Source organism: Haliaeetus albicilla, chromosome 9, assembly GCF_947461875.1.
Source record: "Haliaeetus albicilla chromosome 9, bHalAlb1.1, whole genome shotgun sequence".
Taxonomy (NCBI): Eukaryota; Metazoa; Chordata; class Aves; order Accipitriformes; family Accipitridae; genus Haliaeetus; species Haliaeetus albicilla.
Window position 1 is genome coordinate 25,964,010 of NC_091491.1, and position 20,934 is coordinate 25,984,943.

General features: G+C 38.4%; 1 protein-coding gene across 1 annotated transcript in view; it reads right to left on the reverse strand.

Annotated features, from left to right (window-relative positions):
* Positions 1-3,663: 3,663 nt before the first annotated feature.
* The window catches only part of DNER (delta/notch like EGF repeat containing), a 137,177-nt gene continuing 119,906 nt past the window's right edge, over positions 3,664-20,934 (reverse strand). The window contains exons 10-13 of the mRNA XM_069792181.1: positions 19,596-19,709; positions 18,366-18,497; positions 12,311-12,557; positions 3,664-4,750 (exon numbers count right to left, since the gene is read on the reverse strand). Coding sequence (XP_069648282.1) covers positions 4,639-4,750; positions 12,311-12,557; positions 18,366-18,497; positions 19,596-19,709 — 605 coding nt within the window. The 3' untranslated portion in view covers positions 3,664-4,638. The remainder of the gene's footprint in view (positions 4,751-12,310; positions 12,558-18,365; positions 18,498-19,595; positions 19,710-20,934) is intronic.

The window sequence follows — 20,934 nt, forward strand, 5'->3', positions numbered from 1 at the left end:
TCACCCACGGAGCAGCGCGCCGGCCGCGCAGCAGGCTGCGGTGACCCCCGTGAGGGGGACGCGGCCTTCCTCGCTGGCGGGGAAACCCTGCCTTCCTTCACGAACTGCCTGCGCCCCTCAGCAACATCGTTTTCCACCACGTATTTGGAAGAAGAGGGAGCGCCTTAGAGTTAGGGAGGCTCGCGAGCCAGCTTCTTCCCAAGTACAAGGTCTGCTTCTGAAAACCCGTCCTGGCGGGGGACGGAGGCTGCTCCCACACATCCCCTCTGGGGCCCGCACAGGTGGCGTGCAAATTCCCAAAGCACCGCCTGGAGACAAGACACAAAGAGAGGCTGAAGCTGTGGCAATGGTCTAATTTTGCTGCTCAGCTACAGTTTGGGTTACACCTGTAGGTCTTAATGGGGATAATTTGCATGGGTTTAGTCAACATGTGTTTCTAGCCATTGCGCTCAACTGTTCCCTTGGGCCTTGTATTTGTATTGTACTGCAGTTAGCCCAACCACATGGACAGGGTCACCGTCTTCATCGTTGTGGACTGACTCCATCTAGAATCCATGTAAATCATGACATTTTACTGTCAACGCATCTATCACAACTCTGAGCTGTAACTGCAAGTTTCACACCACCCCAAGAAGCATGCAAGAATAGATGTCCATGCTGCCGGGGCAAAACCACTCAGGGATGTTCTCCTATTTCCAGAGGGAAGAGGAAGAAAAAAAGAGCCAAACCTGGGGAGCGCACAAATACTGGAGGTTAATGACAAACCCGGAGGCTTGTCCCCATCTCCAGGAGGAGCTGCAGGCTGTTAGCCTGTTGCCAGGGGGAAGACCACATACAACCACCCCTTTCTGCATCTGGATGATTTACAGCAAAAAAACCACGCGGAATATATTAACAGAAGGTGGTATTTGCTATACATCTGTATTTGCTCCCTACACAGAACAAACCTCCTCTGGTTTGGGAAAGGATATGGAATAACCAGTGTCCTTTGTCCGCATTCACATATATCCTCAGAAAGACATGATCTGGCATAATAAAGACAGTAACCTACTTGTTCTAGCAGCTTCAGAGCTGGGATAAAAGACTCAGGATGGGTTTGTTCCCTCCAGGTCTGAGGGCTGCTCCATCTGGCAGGCAGTGCACTGCCTCACAAATATCTCAGAAGTGCACAGATTCAGGCATAGTGCATGCATAACATGCCATCAGAGTTCAATAAAATAAATTGGAAGGAGCAAAAGTAATTTTCAAAGCACAATTCACAGGAAGCACAGGATGATTTACCGAAGCTAGAGGCTGCAAGCTGACAGGAAAATAGCTCCTCACAAATTACTTATCTTTCAGGTCAGTCACTTGAGAGAAATATAGGATGGTCAAGAATCACTACTAAGGTGTGATTTGTATGCAGAAGGGCCGCTGCTCATTGCAGTGTCTCTCTTGTAAAATATGGACTATGAATATGTATGTTCCCTAGAACAACAGAGTTGCTTGTTTCTCTACTTTGTATAGATTTGCAGTTCTTCAAAGATAAACCAATATTTTACAACTGAAAAGGCCAAAACCTCTGAAGAATGAGTATTTCCTTTCTATCTGATTAACAAATCCATTATAACAACAATGTATTTGCCCCTGTTCCACACAAGTTACAAAAAAAATGGCATAGGGTATAGCTTGTTCTTGACCCTTCTTTCTAAGGGGTTCTTAAAACATTCCTAGAAGTCACCATAAATGAAAGTTTCCATACCTGGAATAAAGCAGCAGCAGAAAACTGTACCAATGAAAAAAGCTACTCTGACAGCCACCAGGTGCAAACGCACAAGCTTTGTCATGCAAAATTGTGGCTGAAGAATGAAAGGGAGGCTTGAATCTAGTTTCTTCAGGTCTCTTACTAGTAATTATTGTCTTAGGCCAACATCATTGAAAGCCCATGGTAGCAGATACAGGATGTCAAGAAAGGTATTCTGGATTTCTGAGATGCAGTTGGCATTCCCATAATTCAAACACAGCATGGTGTTACTAACCTGCATATTCACCATCCAGCCATTCCAAACAGAAGGGAGCAGTGCTTCTGTCGTGGTTTAACCCCAGCCAGCAACTAAGCACCACGCAGCCACTCACTCACTCCCCCCCCATCCAGTGGGATGGGGGAGAAAATCAGGAAAAGAAGTAAAACTCCTGGGTTGAGATAAGAACGATTTAATAGAACAGAAAAGAAGAGACTAATAATGATAATGATAACACTAATAAAATGACAACAGTAGTAATAAAAGGATTGAAATGTACAAATGATGCGCAGGGCAATTGCTCACCACCTGCCGACCGACACCCAGCCAGTCCCCGAGCGGCGAATCCCTGCCCCCCCCTTCCCAGTTCCTAAACTAGATGGGACATCACATGGTATGGAATACACTGTTGGCCAGTTTGGGTCAGGTGCCCTGGCTGGGCATGAGAAGCTGAAAAATCCTTGACTGTAGTCTAAACACTACTGAGCAACAACTGAAAACATCAGTGTTATCAACATTCTTCACATACTGAACTCAAAACATAGCACTGTACCAGCTACTAGTAAGACAGTTAACTACATCCCAGCTGAAACCAGGACAGCTTCCCTTCAACAGTTAACAGTTCTATTAAAATATGTTTTCATTTGCTTTCCTTTACAACAGTTCAACTTTGGCTCGTACCTGCTGCATTTACTTTTTTTTTTTTTGGTGGTGAATGAGAACATAACTTTACAATAAAAATTACATTTTAGCAACTCCGACAGCTTGATTTGCAATAGTTTGTCTACCTCTTGTCAGCACTAATTGTGCAAGATGTGGAAAATAATTAAATTGCTATGACTGTAACCAGAAGCTGTAATAATATACAAAATTCAAAATTAAAAGTAACATACCAGATACTGCCTTGTTTAGGTGGGTAGAGTGTAAAACCAGTGACAGCTTTTTTTATCTTTACAATTCTTAATTACATTTGTCTTTAGTGGCTGATCTGAGATGTGGAGATGTCAGCGGTTGCAAGGAAAGGGAAGGACTGCCTGAGACAACGGCTGTCCTTGCACAGAGACGATCAAGGTTCCTGGTGACATCTTTTTTCTGTCTGGAAATGTTATTTATGTGAAATATGAAGATTTGGATGCATTCCAAGATTTCCCAACATGAGGAGGTCAACCAGAGCTTAGACCTTCAGTGCTTATCAGCCTGTAACATAACAGTACTGACTAGATGTAGCGCAGCATCATGCAGCAGGATCTATAGGTAGCTAGAGCAATTTGCCTCTGTACCATGCAGTCTTGGCTTCCCCAGTAGCAGGCCTCTTTGAAACACAAGGTCAGGTCAAGCCTACTCACATAAACAGGTTGTACTGTGACAAAACCTTACTCTTGCTATAACTTAGAGCCGAAATTTGCAATCAGATCCACTCAGGAAAAGGTTGTGGTGCATATGGATGGCCTGGACTACAGGACTGTATCTTTACTCTGGTGCTGTATTTGTCTCACTTTTCAGATATTATCTTGATAATAAAGCCCATTTTTTCCTTTTCAAATTAACAGCTGGAATATCTTCTTTTGGCATTATTTATAGCACATTATATGCTCATGTCCCTTCAAATTTATAGACAACACTGCACTTTCCAATGAAGAAAAACAAAGAAACAGCTGCAATCTTCACTTGATAACATTTATTCAATATTTTCTGAAATAAGCAAGAATTTTAAGAAGCCCATAAGCAATCAAATACAGCCACAAAAACCCCATACTGATCCTAAGTAAGAAGCACTATGAGAAATACACAATATTTCATGAAACAATACTGTACATCAACAACCTTTAGGAAACAAACAACTCAAACCATATGCTTAGTTTACTCACAATATAAAAAACTTTAACCTTTAAAGAAAAATATAGATTCAGTCCAATTGTAGGATCCAATCCCATGCCCACTGAAGTCAATGGAAGTTCTCTCATTGATTTCAATGTTTGAAGGATCATGCCCTTACTTTGCCTCAAGAGGCACTTTAATTATTATACAAGGCCTAGCCTGAATACTATTACAAAAATGTCAAACATGAACTCAAGAGTATGTTTCAGCAACTTTCAGGAAATAATGGAGAAATAGGTTATCTATCCATGCATGGAATAAGGCAAAAGCTAATTAATTCGGATTAGGAATAATAATTTTTACTAGTTTCTTTTTCACAACACAAACATTTTAGACTTTTTTTAATTAATGGATGTATTATATATCATATTATGCTTCACATTTTTCCTACCTCTACTGAGAAAGCTGGCACTGACATGTCATAAAGAACTCCTCATTAATTATTGTTTTCTTTTCTGTAACAACCACAAGAAACTCATCTGGGTTTAGTAATAGTGTCTACCAAGAAAAAAGCACACACTATCATAAGCTTATAGTTTATAGAGCTCAAGGTACATTAAAATGTAATTCATGAAGTTCACAAATTCTGTTTTAAAATATTTTTCCAAACTAAAAGCTGCAGAAAATTGGTTCTTAAATATTCTACAGAAAATTCTGAAGCATCTAATGGTTTAAATTACTTATGCTTTCTTCTTAAAAATATTTAAATTAGGTTAGTAGCCCATCCTTTTGAAAAATAATCCAAAAAAGAAACACTAGATTACAAATCTTTTGTCTTAATCAGTGTAACCAAAGGTTTGTCATCTGGGCTGTAATCTTCATAAGCAATGGGGGTTGCATCATACATTGCAGGTCGGGATTTCTTGCCAAACCTGGAAACAAAAGAAAGCTTTTGGTGACAAACAGAAGTATGAATGAGATAATGGCAACATCCCACTGAGTTATGGCATGCAGTCAGGAAAAAAACCCAGAGAGCCTAGATAAATTCTAAATTGTCTTGCAACGTGCCAGAAGTACAGAAGTTTAGATATCTGAACTGTGGCTTTTGAAAATATATGTATAAAATAAAAAAAATAAATAAAATCTTCTTGCAAACAAGAAATAGATTCCATATCAAAGGCTACAGGAATTCTGCTGCAAAATTCAGCCGTATCAGAATATGGGAAGACTGTGGAAGGTGAGAGTGAAACTGATACAGTTTCAGCAAGGCCAAAATTTTATTTTAGAGCGTGCTCTAACAACCAATATTAACGTCAGGTCATATACATTTACAAAAAGTAAATAATAGGCAACTATGTGACATCTGCATTTGGAAATGCAAGTTGTGCACTGAATTGAGTTACAAGCTATAGACAAAGCATTTTAAAAATGAACTTGGAAGTCTTTGCTCACCTGACATCCACTTGAGAAGCACATTTAAATTATCAACATGCTGCACGCTATTTGCAACACTGGCAAAATTAATGGCAGTTAGGATATTGCAACACCACATAAACATACTAATTCAGCAAAGGTTCACAAGCAACAGAATCACATCAGCAGCATGCTCCTCCTGGGCAACCATCACTGCTAAGAACCAGGCTGTATCTGCCTCTGCAGAGAACTGCTGTGTCTGTATCGTTGTGGCCCCAGTGCTGGCACATCCAGAACTCCTTTAGGTGCCTTTGCACCACACAGACAGTCTATCACCCTTCTGATCATTTATTACGATACAAAAATAGTGCTAAGAATGCGACCTGAAAGTGGAAAAATTATTAAAGTGTTCTGACTGCAATTACAGGAGCTTTAAATAACAAAAAGGATCACAGGAAAATGAGGCCAAAAAAAAGGGTCAAGTCTGCTTTCCTTATGGACCTGATGCAGAGAAAGTATTAACACAGAAACAGAAAGACTTATTTATGTAGTGATCCACACTAAGGATTCTTTCTATACCCTTCTTATGTACAAAATTAAGTCTATATTAATTTAAGTTGTGCATACTGGAAGGGGAGATTCAGAAAATTCAGATTTTGAGGATAATATTTAGACCAAACCAAAACTAACTTGATTTTCTGCCAAGATTTTTATGCAACTTCCTGACTGTTCCAATTTAATTCTTGGCTGTTTTCAGTGATCTAGAATTGTTGACAAAACTAAAATGGCTGGACACATTTTCATCTATATGGTGGAAATTTCATTTTTCAAAGTACTTCAGCTGTCAATAAGGCCACACTAAATACATTTCTATGCATGAATGTCTGCTTTCTTCTGTAGTTTACTTTAATAAATACAGACAGGGTATGTTCGCTCATCAGCGTCATGATGGATAAACCTGATTTTCTGTAAATGAGATAAAATTCCAAGAATTGAATGAAGGAATCAAGTTATGGCATCTTACTAGATCAGAGGCAGCAATGAATTCTGAATGACCCTTTTTCTCCATCACTCTCAAGGGTTTAAAGGAAATGGAGCTTTGCATAGATGCAAATGATGATGAACATTCTCCAGTGATTTAAGTAAAATTTTACCCTTTCTGACAGGTAGAGAACACATGGCTTGTTGCACATGGTGAAGCAGTACAAAATCTGTTCTCTTGTGTAGGTCAGGGTTGACATGTGCCCCTAATTAGAAAATGCTGAGAAAAGACCACAGCACATGTGCTAGTTGTTTGTGGCCTGGCTGAGCCATCTAGCTGGTAGACCACACTGCTTTGATCAGGCAGTTCAGAAGCCAGTCCCTGCTCGTAACAGTAAACAGAGTTAACACAAACCTCAGAGGTCTCAAAATAGGATTGTTAAATGGGAAGTCTTAGTTCAATGGGCGTGTATCTGGTAGGATTGCACAAGGATGCTATTTTATCATTTAATTGATGACAAAAAAGAAAACATAAAACAATTATCAATACAATCTTCAAGAGACAATGATTCAAGGACTAATAAATAGTGAAAAAAAGCAGGTCCCTGCTACAGAGTGTACTGGCTCAATTAATAGGCTGCTTGCAGCCTACAAACAAACAATACAAACAATACAACACATACAAACAAATGAATAAAGATTTCTTCCAGTGCAACCAAATACAAGAATATTCATCTAACAAAGAGTATACACTGTGTGGGGAAATCTCAGCCCTGGGAAGCACAGAGTCTGGAAAGAGACTGGAGGGATATGATGGTTAATCAGTTTAACATTGGCTTTAATGCCATACTGTGTCTGATGAGCAATTATGTGCTTAGATCGGGAAACAGAGCGTATCAGAAGTTCTGTGGCCTCTACATTTAGCACTGACATGTCCATTCATGAGTGATGATAGTGTTCCAATGTATATATTGGAGATATACACAGAGATACTTACCAGTGGCATAAGGATCATCACAAAGTCAAGTAAATGACATGAGAATTAGAAAATATATTTTGCAATGAAACACTGAAAAAGAACAACCTGCGTGACTTGACAAAGAGAGACCGAGGGTTCCATCACAATTTTGGGGACAGTATATATTCAGTGTAGAAATTCTTCTTGGCACAGGCAGCTCCATGCGTGCATGTGTATATACGCGTGTGTGTGTGACAGGAACTGCAAATTCTACTTCACAAATGGAGTGGGGATGCCCTTCCACTTCCTTAGAAGGACATTTCAAAAGATGGCTAACCATAGAGTCATCAACCTCAACAATTCCATTCAAGTAGAAGACTTTTGAGAACATTGGATGGCTGAACCCCAAGGAAATGGTATCCTCCAACTACTGTGGGATAGGCTGGAGTTCAAAGTTTCCCAGAAGCAGAAGAAAGAAACCATGTGTTGCTACTCTGTTCAAAAACAGCAACTGGTATAAGGAGTCTACAAATAAAGTTTAAACAAGAGAAGGAAAAGAGGGAGACCAAAAAAATTTTTTTTTTTTTTTAAAGTATACCCATAGGAGGAAGGGATTATTTTTCCCTCCACAGGAGGAGAATGAGAAAATCAATTTCCTCTGCATTATTCAGAGAAAAGGCCATGTGTGCAAGTGGTACTTTGCGTTCCTTAGTATAACTGAAGTATAATCCTAGAGTTCCCACAAAGTTGAGACTCTGGCAGAGAATGTATACAAGCAATTAGCATGTACTGTGGAGACCAGAGTACTTGTGCATATGATCATACTTTCACAAAGAGGTAGCTGACTGAACCTCTTCACTGAAACCTATGTCAGGAAATGGTAAGAAAAAGGCATGTGCTGAAGCTTATCAGATTCAGGAAGCTTAGGACGTTCCAGTCTAACACAACCGACTTGAACACAGGAACATGGAGAATGTGCAGTGGAGAGAAGCTCACCCTGCTGTGACAAGATGACTTAATCAGAGTCTGATGAACCAGACTCTTCAACCCACACATAGACAGAACAAGAGTCAGCACGTGAAAGTAAAAATTAAAGAAACTACACTGTAAGTAGTGCATGAAGTCCACTGCTAATTAATACCTAGACACACAAAAAGTTTACAGTAGTACAGTCTCTCTAACCAGATATTTTGTGAACTCAGTGTGGATGCTTCTCTAAAGTGAATGATCCAGTTTAATAACAGATCCTGGTTCCAATTCAGTGAAGTCTTATGGCTGCAGTAGGCAGTTGTCAGCTATTTCATTACAGTGTTCTCTTCTGGCTTTAAAATGTATAAGCTTTAACATAAAAGGAGTATTTATTTACTGTCTGCATCATGAATATTAAAGAGCTGTGCCTCACCTGGTTAGAAAACTTTCTTTTTCCAAGCTGCTAATCCTAAGAACATTCACTAGAAGTAGACTTTTATTAGTAATGATCCTTGGGCACATTCACTTCCTCTTACAGCAAGTGCCTTGATTAGTAAAGATCAAATTATAAAAAATGATCAAGAAAAAGACCTGCTGAGGAACATGAACAAGTAATTTTAAAATAATTTACTGAATATGCAACAGGCATCCACACTCCCTGGACACCTACTGACTTTAACAGAAACCTTACATTTAAAGAAAATAATCTACTCGCTATTCCTTAGGCCTCCATTTTCCAAAATTACTAATAAGCTTGGGTATCTAACTGGGAAAGGGAATGATTTTCAGAAAATGCTGAGAATCTATTATTTGAAAGTAGATGCCTTAGATACAGCAATTCTGAAAATTCAGATCTTGGTAATTTTAATATGCAGATTTAAGGGTTTATGCAAAAATAACTATAATAAAGTTGTGCTCCTTTTCCCGGATTGAAATTACCAAAGCAGTGGTTTATGTCTTCCTGAAACCAAAATAAACACAATAATCTTCACACTAAACCTCTGTGAATTACCTGACTTGGCAGCTCTATCCTGGATTTTTATAAGGCATCCATTCCCTGAGAGGCAGAGAATTATTTGGAATGAAAACATTTATTTTCATTTGTATTAAGTAGAAACACCTTTCCCAAGACAGGGAAACCCTTTATTGACAGGTTCCAATAATGTTAATTTTAAACTGCATAATATGGATCTGAAAAATCATCATGAATATATCCTAGTCTAAGAACTTCTTTGGAGGTTATTCAACCCCCATGAAAACTTGTTCTTCTAAACTTCGGCCATCAGTAATAAACACAGATTCATTCAGAGTAATCCAGACAGTAGCGATAAAGACCTAAGTAGTCCAGCTTCCAAGATTTGAAAGATTTCATACAGGAAATCTTTTACCATTTCAATTACCTGCCAGTGAAACTGTAAAATGCAGGGAAAATTCAGATTTAAAAGATCCTGCCTTGCTGGTACACTTTTCCTTGGTACCCTTAGATAGAAAGCTGCCAAATTTGCTTTAAGAAATAAGTAAGAAAACCCAGGTGTTTCACACTGTTCCTCAGAAGACCGGTTCCAGTCCTTGGGGAAGTTCAAAGTACCACTTCAGCAAGTAGTAACTGAACAGGATTGACACATTCATCACTGCTGCAGTAGTAGAGGGGAGATGTTTAATTTCAAAGATTAACAGTATCATTTTGCACCTTGCTCTCCACCCTTGGAGATGCGTAGTACGTAACAGTAGACATTCAGAAAGCCAAATAATAAAAAACTATAAAGCTTTTTATGGGCCATAAAGCAACTCTCTCCTCTCCCAATACACTACTAAAGGAAAAAGCAGTTCTGAGGGTGTGGATGGTGCGGAGATGCTGAGCTCCTACTGGAAGAGATGTAAGGCTAAGTGGCAAAGGAGACTTCAAGGGAAGACTTAAAAGAACACTGATTTTATTGCTATGTTAAATCAACTATACACATCTTTCTTTTTAAAATATTTACTGACTAATATATTTTGACAATGAACAAATGTTTTATTGTAAATCTAGTTGGAACAGTTTAAAGAGCTACTGCCCAAAGCTGCAACATGATTAGCTGAGTCTGTAGGAACTCCTCATCCATTTCAGATGACTTTGATGGCTTCAGCGGTGGTACAAATTAACCTATTTAATTTGTACTGAAACAGAACTGGAGTATTTGGAAAATGAATTACCAGCAATCACCAACCAATATGCATGCATTTCTCCATGTCAATGCACAGGAATGTGTCTCCCTCCATTCTTTTAAAATCATTTTAATGGTAACACACATGAACACTCTTGTTGGAATTTGAAGTGAGCTTGACAAATCGAAGAAATAGGAAAAAGAAACAACAAAAATGAAAGTTCTACCCTATTAAGAGAGATGTCAAATACAGAAGAAACATACTGGCTAGGAAGCAAAATGGCACAGAGGATCTGGGGGTGAGGAAAAGGTCTAACAGGTCACAAAATTAAATCATCAGTCGCTAGTGTAATGCAAATTAAAAAAAAAAAAAGGCAAGCAGGTTTCATTTTCAGATGTATGAACAGGAATGCCATAAATAAGATACAGGAGGTGATTATTCAGCTGATTTGGTACAGGTAAAGCTTCAGCCAGAGAACTATTTTCAGCTTTAGGGACCACCCCTCAAAAAAAGAGAAGGACAATCTGGAGTGTGTCCTAGGGAGACAATAAAGAAGCTGACATGATTCAGAAGGAGATACTAGAATGGGTTAGTCTAGTCTAGGGAAGAAAAAGGTTGTTTTGCTTTGTTTGGTTTTATTAGTTAAGGAAAAAAAAGGGGGGGGCAGGCATGACACCTGATGTACATGATTACTATAAGGTGAACAGTGATAAATTATTCTTCATGACAACCTGAAGAGCAGTAAGAAAGAAGTAGCCTAATTCATAGCTGTCACGGTTTAACCCCCAGCCAGCAACTAAACACCACACAGCCGCTCACTCACTCCCCCCCACCCAGTGGGATGGGGGAGAAAATTGGGAAAAGAAGTAAAACTCGTGGGTTGAGATAAGAATGGTTTAATAGAACAGAAAAGAAGAAACTACTAATGATAATGATAACACTAATAAAATGACAACAGTAGTAATGAAAGGATTGGAATGTACAAATGATGCACAGGGCAATTGCTCACCACCCGCCGATCTACACCCAGTTCGTCCCCGAGCGGCGATTCCCCACCCCCACTTCCCAGTTCCTATACGAGATGTGATGTCCCGTGGTATGGAATACCCCTTTGGCCAGTTTGGGTCAGGTGCCCTGGCTGTGTGCTGTGCCAACTTCTTGTGCCCCTCCAGCTTTCTCGCTGGCTGGGCATGAGAAGCTGAAAAATCCTTGACTTGGTATAAACACTACTTAGCAACAACTGAAAACATCAGTGTGTTATCAACATTCTTCTCATACGAAATCCAGAACATAGCACCGTACCAGCTACTAGGAAGACAACTAACTCTATCCCAGCTGAAACCAGGACAACAGCAAAGAAAATCAAGGTTGGATTTTAGGAAAGCTCTTTCTATCTCCATTCAACTCCTTTGGAAGTTTTTAAACACAATTGTTGGCAGGGAGCTAGGTATAATTAATGCTATAACAGTGCAATGGCTTACACTTGAGCTCTTGAATCCCTTCCAGTCCTACTTTTGTATTATTCTGACACGCAGTACCCTGGCTTGCAAGTGCTCCATTAAGTAAAAAAATTACTCTCTCTAGGAAAGTAAGAAAGAAAGATCCTAATTTCAAAGCAAACAGGAGCACAAAAATGAGTGATTTGAAGAGAGTATCACTAAATAACCTGGTAAATTAGTCACTAAAATCAACATGTCTTTGCTGTCTAATCAAATCACTTGTATCAGTTAAAGAGTATTTACATCTTAAACAGAAGATCTTACAGGCTGTGCATCTGTCCCTCTTCACCAGTTACACCAAATAAACTCAGAATAACTCCCTCTGTTTTCAAGGAATTGTACTGGATTATCACACGTCAGATGAGAACAGAAAAGGGATCAAAAAAGAACAACGAGCAATGCCGGTGATCCTGTCTATTCAAAGCAAAGTAGCTCATTCTCTGCCAACAGCAGTTAGATGCACTATGCATGGACTGAAATTACATACCGTAACAGATTTCTTTTAAATTACCATCCCCAGAACAAACCTGGCATGTCGGATAGAAGCAATTGCACTACTGAATTCACTGTCAATGCTTCTACAGTTGTAAAATTCTTCATAGGCTGGCCTGGAAGAGCCTTGATATTCGATGCGGCTGATGCGACATATTCCCACAATCAGAATGATCAGCATCAGGACAAATGCTACGCAGAGAGCCCCAATTATGATGTAGAGGGAGTGACGAGGCATATTTGTTAGACTCTCTGCCATATGCCCAGACTTCCACTGCAGATCTGCCGATAAGAAATAAAAGGTTATCATTACTCAGTAATTTATATCCTTCCTGCTGAATAGAATTCTTTTATGATATTCACTTTCAATATTTCTGTGGAGATGTTTGAAGCTAGGGCGATATGTAATTTGAACCTTCCCAGGCTCTGTTACGGCTATGTCACCATGCCTAACATGCAACAAATTTGAATAGCACTATCTTGATCCTTCACCCATCCTCTCTGTAGATTTTTAATGTCATATAGGAACACTTATCTAGTTTGATCTCCTGTATAACCCAAGTCATAGAAAGTCATCTACTTATTCTTGCATTATGTTATAATACACTACAGGCTTTCTAAAGGCAGACAGGTTTTATGTAAACGCTTCTAGTAATCCACCAATTCTCTGTGCAGTTTGTTTTAATAGTTCTAACCCTTCCACTAAAATGTGTGATTCAAAATGTATTAAACATGCTTGGTTTTTAATTTGAAACACAGGCTTTTGTATGCCTATCTCCACCAGATTGCAGAAACTTCAAAAACAGCATTTCAAGGACAAAAAGGGCATCTCATAAGGTGTTACAGTACTGAGCCCACTAGAGTCTTCTCTCAAGCATAATTTCCCTGAGAGGTCTCAAAGCAGACCTTAAAGTAAAGCCAATCTGGAAGAGGCTTCTTGCATTTATGTATTCCAGACCTTCTTTATAAATATTCTTGATGCCCAAACTATTGCCTATCAATGCCAAACAGATTGTCTATCAATTGCCTATGTCCTCAGATCTGTTTTTCTCTAGCATGGGTCAGAGTATTTCTAATTAACCTGTACTTCCCTCTAGGTTCATTTTTGGCAGTCTTTTAAGCCTATGGTCTCATAAATTATTTCAAACCAGGAACAGACTTGAGTCATTCTGACTACAGAAATCTGATACTTTGCAAAAGTTATTTCTAGCAGGTGACTTCCTTTTTCGAATGGTCTTCTGCTTTGCACTGGTTTAAAAACTCCCTTTACTTAATCACAGTCTGGGAACAGAGCTATCAATCACATGCTTTGGGAATGTTAAGGTATTCTTAGAAGCCACCTCTTGAGGATGTTGATGATGGCAGATAACTGATTTGAGCACCTGTGCTGAAATCATAAGTTTAGTGGCATCTGATATGATGGATGGATATGATCTCCATCTATGGTAGAAATACAGGGAAATGTATAAGTATGGGGGGGGGGGAATATCCATTTTGGAGGAAGGTAGGGAGAAAGCCTGAAGCTGTAACATGTGGGATTCACCTGGGCAGAGTTTGAAGAAACGGTTGCTCTTTGTTTACAACAGTAAAGGTTGTCCCAGAGCACCTCTGTGCTTGGGCTTGCTTAGACTTTTTGTTCACAAATGTGAGCCAAGTTTACAGGACTGACTGCTTGTTTGTGTTATCTTTTTCAGAGATCAGTAAAGTTTTGATCAGCCTGAATCATTCAGTGATTTAATGTTTCTAAATTGCTGTTACTGCAATTTGCCCAGTCAGGATATGAGGGAGAGAATACAGCTGTGCTCCTTGCAGTTTGGGATGGGTTTCTATTTCTGTTCTGCAGCATATTTGTCACACACAGTGGTTTCTGTCAGGTTGTCAGACTAGGCCAAATTCAGATCTGACGTGCGCAGATATATGGCAAGACAGTTCGGATTTAGATTCCGTGTCTTCCATCTCTGGATGATAAGGAGAGAAATTTCTTCCTTTCTTCCTCACCAAATAAAAATATAAAGATTAACAGTTTATACTCCAAAGATTAGAAAGAACATATGACAGCTCAAAATCACAGTATTCCCAGTTGTCATAGTCATGTTCATAAAATTATTAAGAATTAGATTTCAATGCGCATCACACAGTCTGTACTAGAAATTCTTCGTGTTAGTTTTCAAGTAACCACATGGTTTGGCTTACCTTGGTAAACACATTAATAATTACAAAGGTGGCAAACATATATAGATATAATGGAACAAATAATCAGCAGGCATTAAGGAATTTGTATGAGACACTTTGTAAGCATTTTTACATGCTCCATTAAGTTTTTAGGCAAATAAATTTCATTTTGAAAGGAAAAATATCCTCTTTATAATTAAGACCAATTTAATACTGTTTAATTGGAATTGCTCACACTGGTAAGGACCATAAGATGATATAATAAGTATCACAGTTCATCCAGGCAACATACATCTTGTCTAGTTTGTTGTACATACAGCACCTGAAAATTAAAGAGTACAGTTTGACAAGAAGATAACCCTGAAATCCTGTTAGGGTAGTCACTTCAAGCAGATAAAACAGCTGGTGAAAAAATGGGGAACTATTAAGAGTAAACAGAGAGTTGTTCTACAAAAAAGACTAAGTACCAACAGCCTCCTCCATGGCTAGTAACAGAAAATCACAAAAGAGAAAATGCAACCTATTTAGTCAAATGACTCCTGAACACCAGCTTGTACCCCTCTTGAGAAGCCTGAACCCTGGCTTCATCATGTCTTCTTCTAGCATTCAGAGGGATGGTCCAATACAAAGGAAGTCAGTATGCAGCGTTTACAATTAATTTCCAATATATTATTAACCATTATGTAGAAATTGCTGAAACAATATGATAAATATGACACGGAGATACAGAAAGATGAACAGATGCAGATTAGTAATAGATTCAATCTCAGAGCTGAAGAGAAATCCACTGCACCATTGACTCACACTCCAGTGAGATCAGAAGTGCTGCACCTGTTTATAAGAGAGCTGGATATGGCCCTTCTAGATATGATTAGAATTGGATTCACATCAGTTGGTCAACTCGTAGCTCAGGGAAAGACAGTGAGCACAAAGATCTTCCCATGGATACATAGTTCTGTAGAAAAAAAATCTGCAGATCAAAATGCTTTTAAATCCTTTCTGCAAAGTGATTTCTTCAAAACTCAATCCCTCTCTATTTGCATAATCTTTTATATACTGGTTAAAATCCAAGTGCTTTAGGAAAGCTTCCACAGCTTTGCATATAAGCCACTGCATTGGTTAGAGAGGCTGCATGTCCATACTTATATCTGACTATTGTGAAGTATCATGGTGTCCCATAACAACACATCATTTTACTTTGATGCTCTGTCAAAGTGACTTCAATAACAAGGGAACATCAGACATTTGCTGATGTTAAGCTTATTGAAGAAACTATCGGTAACCTTCAAATTTTAAACTTAATTGTTCTTCAAAATGTATCTATGTGACTACGCAAAGATTTTTTTTTTCCCTGTTTTCATTCCTTTAAGACCAATCCAAACCAGAATGTTCTAGATTGCATTTTTTATATAGCCTATTTTATTATTATTACATATAAATACTCTATTAGCTATCCTGATTTGTTGGATAAAAACCACAATAATTTCAACCTCTTCAATTGAGAACAATTGCCATGAACAATACTATATCATTTAGTCTCTAAATATTGAGATGGAAAGAAAAGGTCTAATATTTCTGGTGGAGAGTTAAGTGTTATCAATGCCACTTAACACTCAGATACTTCCCTGCCTCTTGTCATAGCAGTAACAAGATAAAAGAACAAATCAGTCAGTAAAAGGCTTAAAGCAGCAACAACAAAGTACTGTTGCTTCTTCCCATAATTTTAACTTACACAGTTTGCAAGTGTATAATACAAGCAGAAAATCCAAGTTCTTGAGGAGCAGGCAAGGCTACTGCAGTTCAACTATAAACACATGCTACATGTAGAGAAATAACGTACTGAGACAATCCCTGTGCTCAAGAGAACAAAGTTTAAGCAGAGTTTTATCCACTCTCTCTCTCATACACTTACAAACAAGGTCAGAAGGGAGTTCATATTGACCAACCACAGATGTAAGCTTGAACCTACCTGTCATACATAGTGTTTAGGGGCATGCGTCCCTCACAGGGGGAAGCAGGAATAATTGAGTAGCTGGCCAGTAGAAAAGGCTCCTTCCACTCTCTGTTCTGCATCTCTCATTTTGCCATGTGTTTATATGCACCTCACTATGTATCTGTGGTGCAAACAGCCAAATCCTTAGTGACTAGAGCATGACAGCCAAAGGAGGACTCCGGAACAAGCATCACTGATTTCATATAGCACATCTGCAGGGCTCAGAAAGTGTGCAAGTCCATTTGTTTCCCTTTGGCATCTATTCATTCCATAACATAAGAGAAATGTAATTGTTACTACATTGAGGTACTCCAGGAAGTATGTTTCCAGGATGATTATTGCTTTCTCCAAAAACTAAACACACCTGTCTGTCAGCACACTACTTATTAGCTAAGGCAGGTAGAATTACACTGCCTTGCTGATCAGCTTGGATATGCATGTTTCAGGTATCACTAACAGCAGCCTTGTCAGTAAAAACTCATCTGAGCATCTTTTAGCATGAGTGATATGGCATACAGATAGCACACAATATCGTGCTCCCAACATCACAATGGTTCTGTACCCCACAGGGAAGTGTGTGTGCCATTCACAGAGACAACAAAAAGGCCGTGCTGTCACCATCTCTGGGCTAGCTAGCAATGCTCTTCTGCAGTCTTGGCTTTCAACAGAAAGCACTGAAACTGAATTCACAACCAACAATTACAGGGAGAGAAGGTCATAAACCTGTCAAGATAAAACTTTTGTGTCAGTCCAAGTGTGAACAGAGTTGTGTTCTGGGTTAAAGTAAGGACTAAAGTCAAGAATAGAAATCAACTTAAAAGTAGTCGATATGTTTAAGTAAAGTTTAAGTAAAAGAGAGTAAAAAAGAGAAGCATCATATGCTCCTTGTGTAAATGAGAGAGAGAAAACATTTTTTATTCCAGCCTTTGTGTAGGTATTTTCTCATGAATGTACACTAGGAGCTTTCTGAGTCCCTTCTGTTTATTTTTTTAATCTGTTACCTACCCCTGCAACATTAGCTGTGCTAAGTGGTGTAAATCCCCTCACACGAACTTGTGTATCTGTATAATGACTTGAAGGGATCTATGACCACAGTACCTGAGCATTCAAGCAGTTAAATACACAGCTAAACTCCCTAGTAAAGACAACATCTGTAGTCCAAGAACAAGACATCAGGGAAATACAAAGCAGCTCTGTGAGCAGCAGAACGAATGAAGCCTAATTTCTGTTTTAACTCTTCCACAGTTGGAAGAGGGTGCACTTACCCTGATGCTTTTCTCTATACTAAGAAGCGAGATTACACTGAAGCTGTTCCTTCACTAGACCCACCAATGAAACCTAAGTCTTACTAAATGCTTAGGAAATATTTTGTTTAGGAGACCTTTGCCATTGTAACAAATTTGGTGGAAATCAGCCTATGGTTGGAAAAGTTATTCCTGAAAAAGCTGGTTAATGCATGCACACACAAATCAGCACAATTACACACAATTTATTTCCTTAGGTAAGCAAGTTCAAAATTGTTTTGCTGAAACATCTCTAGAACTGCAGGTGCTCAGAAGTCAGTACAAGTCTGTTACGACCATGCTTATAGCTCTGTGGGAGTACACTTTACCCAAGGTAAGTATGAAAGTAAGTTCTAAAGCATAAGTGCAATTAAAAGGCAAACGGCTTAGTACCCAGCTGTGAGATAACATCTCTGGCAATCTAGTCCAACACAGCTCAAAGTAGTGTGCCCAGAAACAGAATTTTCTAACTTTCACAGCCATTTTTGAAATGTTACAGCCTAAAATAAAACGCATTTAACAGAACATTGATAATTTACAGATGATTCAGAGTGTTTGTGCAGATAGGTATTAGAGACAAATATAAACTTCTTTATTATAAGGTATCACTCTTAGAAATCTTTAGAAAACTACAAAACTTACGTATTTCGCAGTTTGCACCAACCCATCCATGGGGACAATGGCAGGTGTAACCACCAGGCTGATCTATGCAAGTTCCAGCATGGTGACATGGGTTGCTGTCACAGTCATTTACATCAATTTCACATTCTTCACCTTATGTTGGAAAAAAAAACCCAAGAAAAAACAAACTTCTATATAGTGGGTGCCTCATGTAGCAGGTACATCATCAATCATTTAATTTTTCTCTAGCTGCAAAACACCTTATAACTCAATAGCATCTTTATTCTCAGAACATCAGAAGTGTTCTATAACGATTTCAAGAAATAAGTCTTACGTAGTGTCCAAGGAACTATTATCCTCGTTCAAGCAGGTGAAAACAAAGTCTGAGGGCTAAGTGACTTGACTAATCTCACCCAGATTATGTGTGTCTCATTTCTTTAAGTTCCATACCAAGAAAAATTGGTATAACAATCTATCATGTATATTCTGAAGTGCTATACAATAATGTACATAATAAGTGCCTCTGAGAAACAGCCACTGTACAATGGAAAGCTAATTCTTTTTTAAAAAATGCCCTTTAAAATTAGAACAGATCAAAAAGCGCAATTTGATCTACAAAACAGCTATGAATGAGTTTATCTATTACTATCACGTTGGATATTACCTTACATGAGTAACAGAGCATCAGGTTGTAATTATTTTAACAGCAGATATTTGGATTACACCAATCATGTCAGCTTAAATAGAAGGCCAAAGGATTAAATGGGCTGCTTACCATTACTCTGAAAGTGTAAATTGATTCATAACAAGCACTTTAGGGCTTTTAGCAATTGCATATTAAGTTAACGGAATAAGTTGTTTCTTCAGCTCGCAGTAACTAAGGTCAATGTTAAAACATTTTCCAGCTTCAGCACTGTCCAATTAGTATATTGGCTTACCTGGAAGTCTTCAAAGTGTTATTTTAAAAATGCAATCTAGTCTCAAGCAGTAAGGTCATAAGGCACGTTAAATAGCTGTTAGCTCAGTGAATTCTCTTTAGTAACAGGCTTTCTTTGCTGCAAAATTTTTAAAGTTCAAAGCAGTTGCAAGTAATACCGAGAACTTTTCATTCTCACCAGACTGGTTACAATTCAGCAAAGTCCAAATTAATTTGTTTCCTTGAAAAGACACAGTCTTACTTGGTATTTGTCTTCTTTTGGACACAGTGAACACTGACAACTAGACGTTCTATGTAATGTACAAATTACTTGCCTGTATATCCAGGTGCACAAATACATGTAGCATTTAGACCTTCACTGTCACAAGTGCCACCGTTCTGACAGTTGATGTTAACACAAGGATCTTTGTATAATTCACAGTGCCTTCCTGAAAAGGTAAAATTAGTAATTGCCATTCACATGACCTATACTGACAGCATGAAATCAGTACATACGATAACTTAACTTCACCTGGATGAGCACAACGATGTGCAGCCTCCAAACCTGTCCTATTAGGCTAATGCCATAAGACTAAAGCCATATATTTTATAGCTGCTAAACTTTTTACACACACACCTCCTCTCTGCTCTTCCCACCCACTGAGGCTTTGGGATAAGAGAGGTGGGACAATTTCTGTTAACAAGAACTGCTGGAGTGTCTATGGAAAACCAATGGTATAATAAAGCATAATCCGATTAGCTATCTAACAGTCTTCAATAAAATGTAAACAATAATTGTCTTCAGTAAGAATTTTATGTAGTAACTTCTTTAATAATATACATTAGCATTCTAAAGCATCTCACTGCCTTTCGCAGGAAACTGAGGAGTAACTAAGGCAATAAAAAGAGAAATTAATTTATTCAAATGTACAGCTAAAAGTAAATAATTGGGCTGCTCAACTTCATGCCACTAGCTTCGCTCTTTGATTCTCAGGTGTAGGCTATGTGAATTCAGCAGCTTTGCTTTGCAGAAGACAGTGCAAGCTGTATCTGGCATACAGAACATAAAGCACAGCAGATTCCCACCCAGGGATGGGGAGAGAGGCTCTACTGCTGCTCCTACATGCATCATTTTCTCTGGATCTACTTTTCAGATAAAAATAGAAAAATCAATACATGAACAATCTAATCAGTGCATTGATGGCACTGAAACACAAAAAAAATAAATGTACATATGTGAATAATGAATGATTGGTGGGACTTCATTTATAATACATCTACTACAGTGAAATTAGCTTGCAATTAAAATACCTGCCTAAATTTAGCCTTTAATGTAAGTTTTAAGTCTAAATCTAAATCTTATTACCAGTTTGTCTGGGAATGAATCCAAAGTGACCACTTAGCTAAAATCCTAAGTTATCTTCAAGTTTTCCCATTCTTACACTTTTTACAAGAATTTCAACAAACTGAAGAGCAGGACAGGATTCTGAATGCTTCCATGTGATAAGGCTTACAAATAACAAACACATTTTTCACTTTTTAAGGTGGTTCCTGTTTCTACATTCTTACTGTCCTGCAAATTGTAAAGATGCATAGTCAATAGAAGCATAAACTCATATTGTTTATTATGTATAAAAACTGCAATACAGCTTTGTCATCAGAAAAATGTTTCTA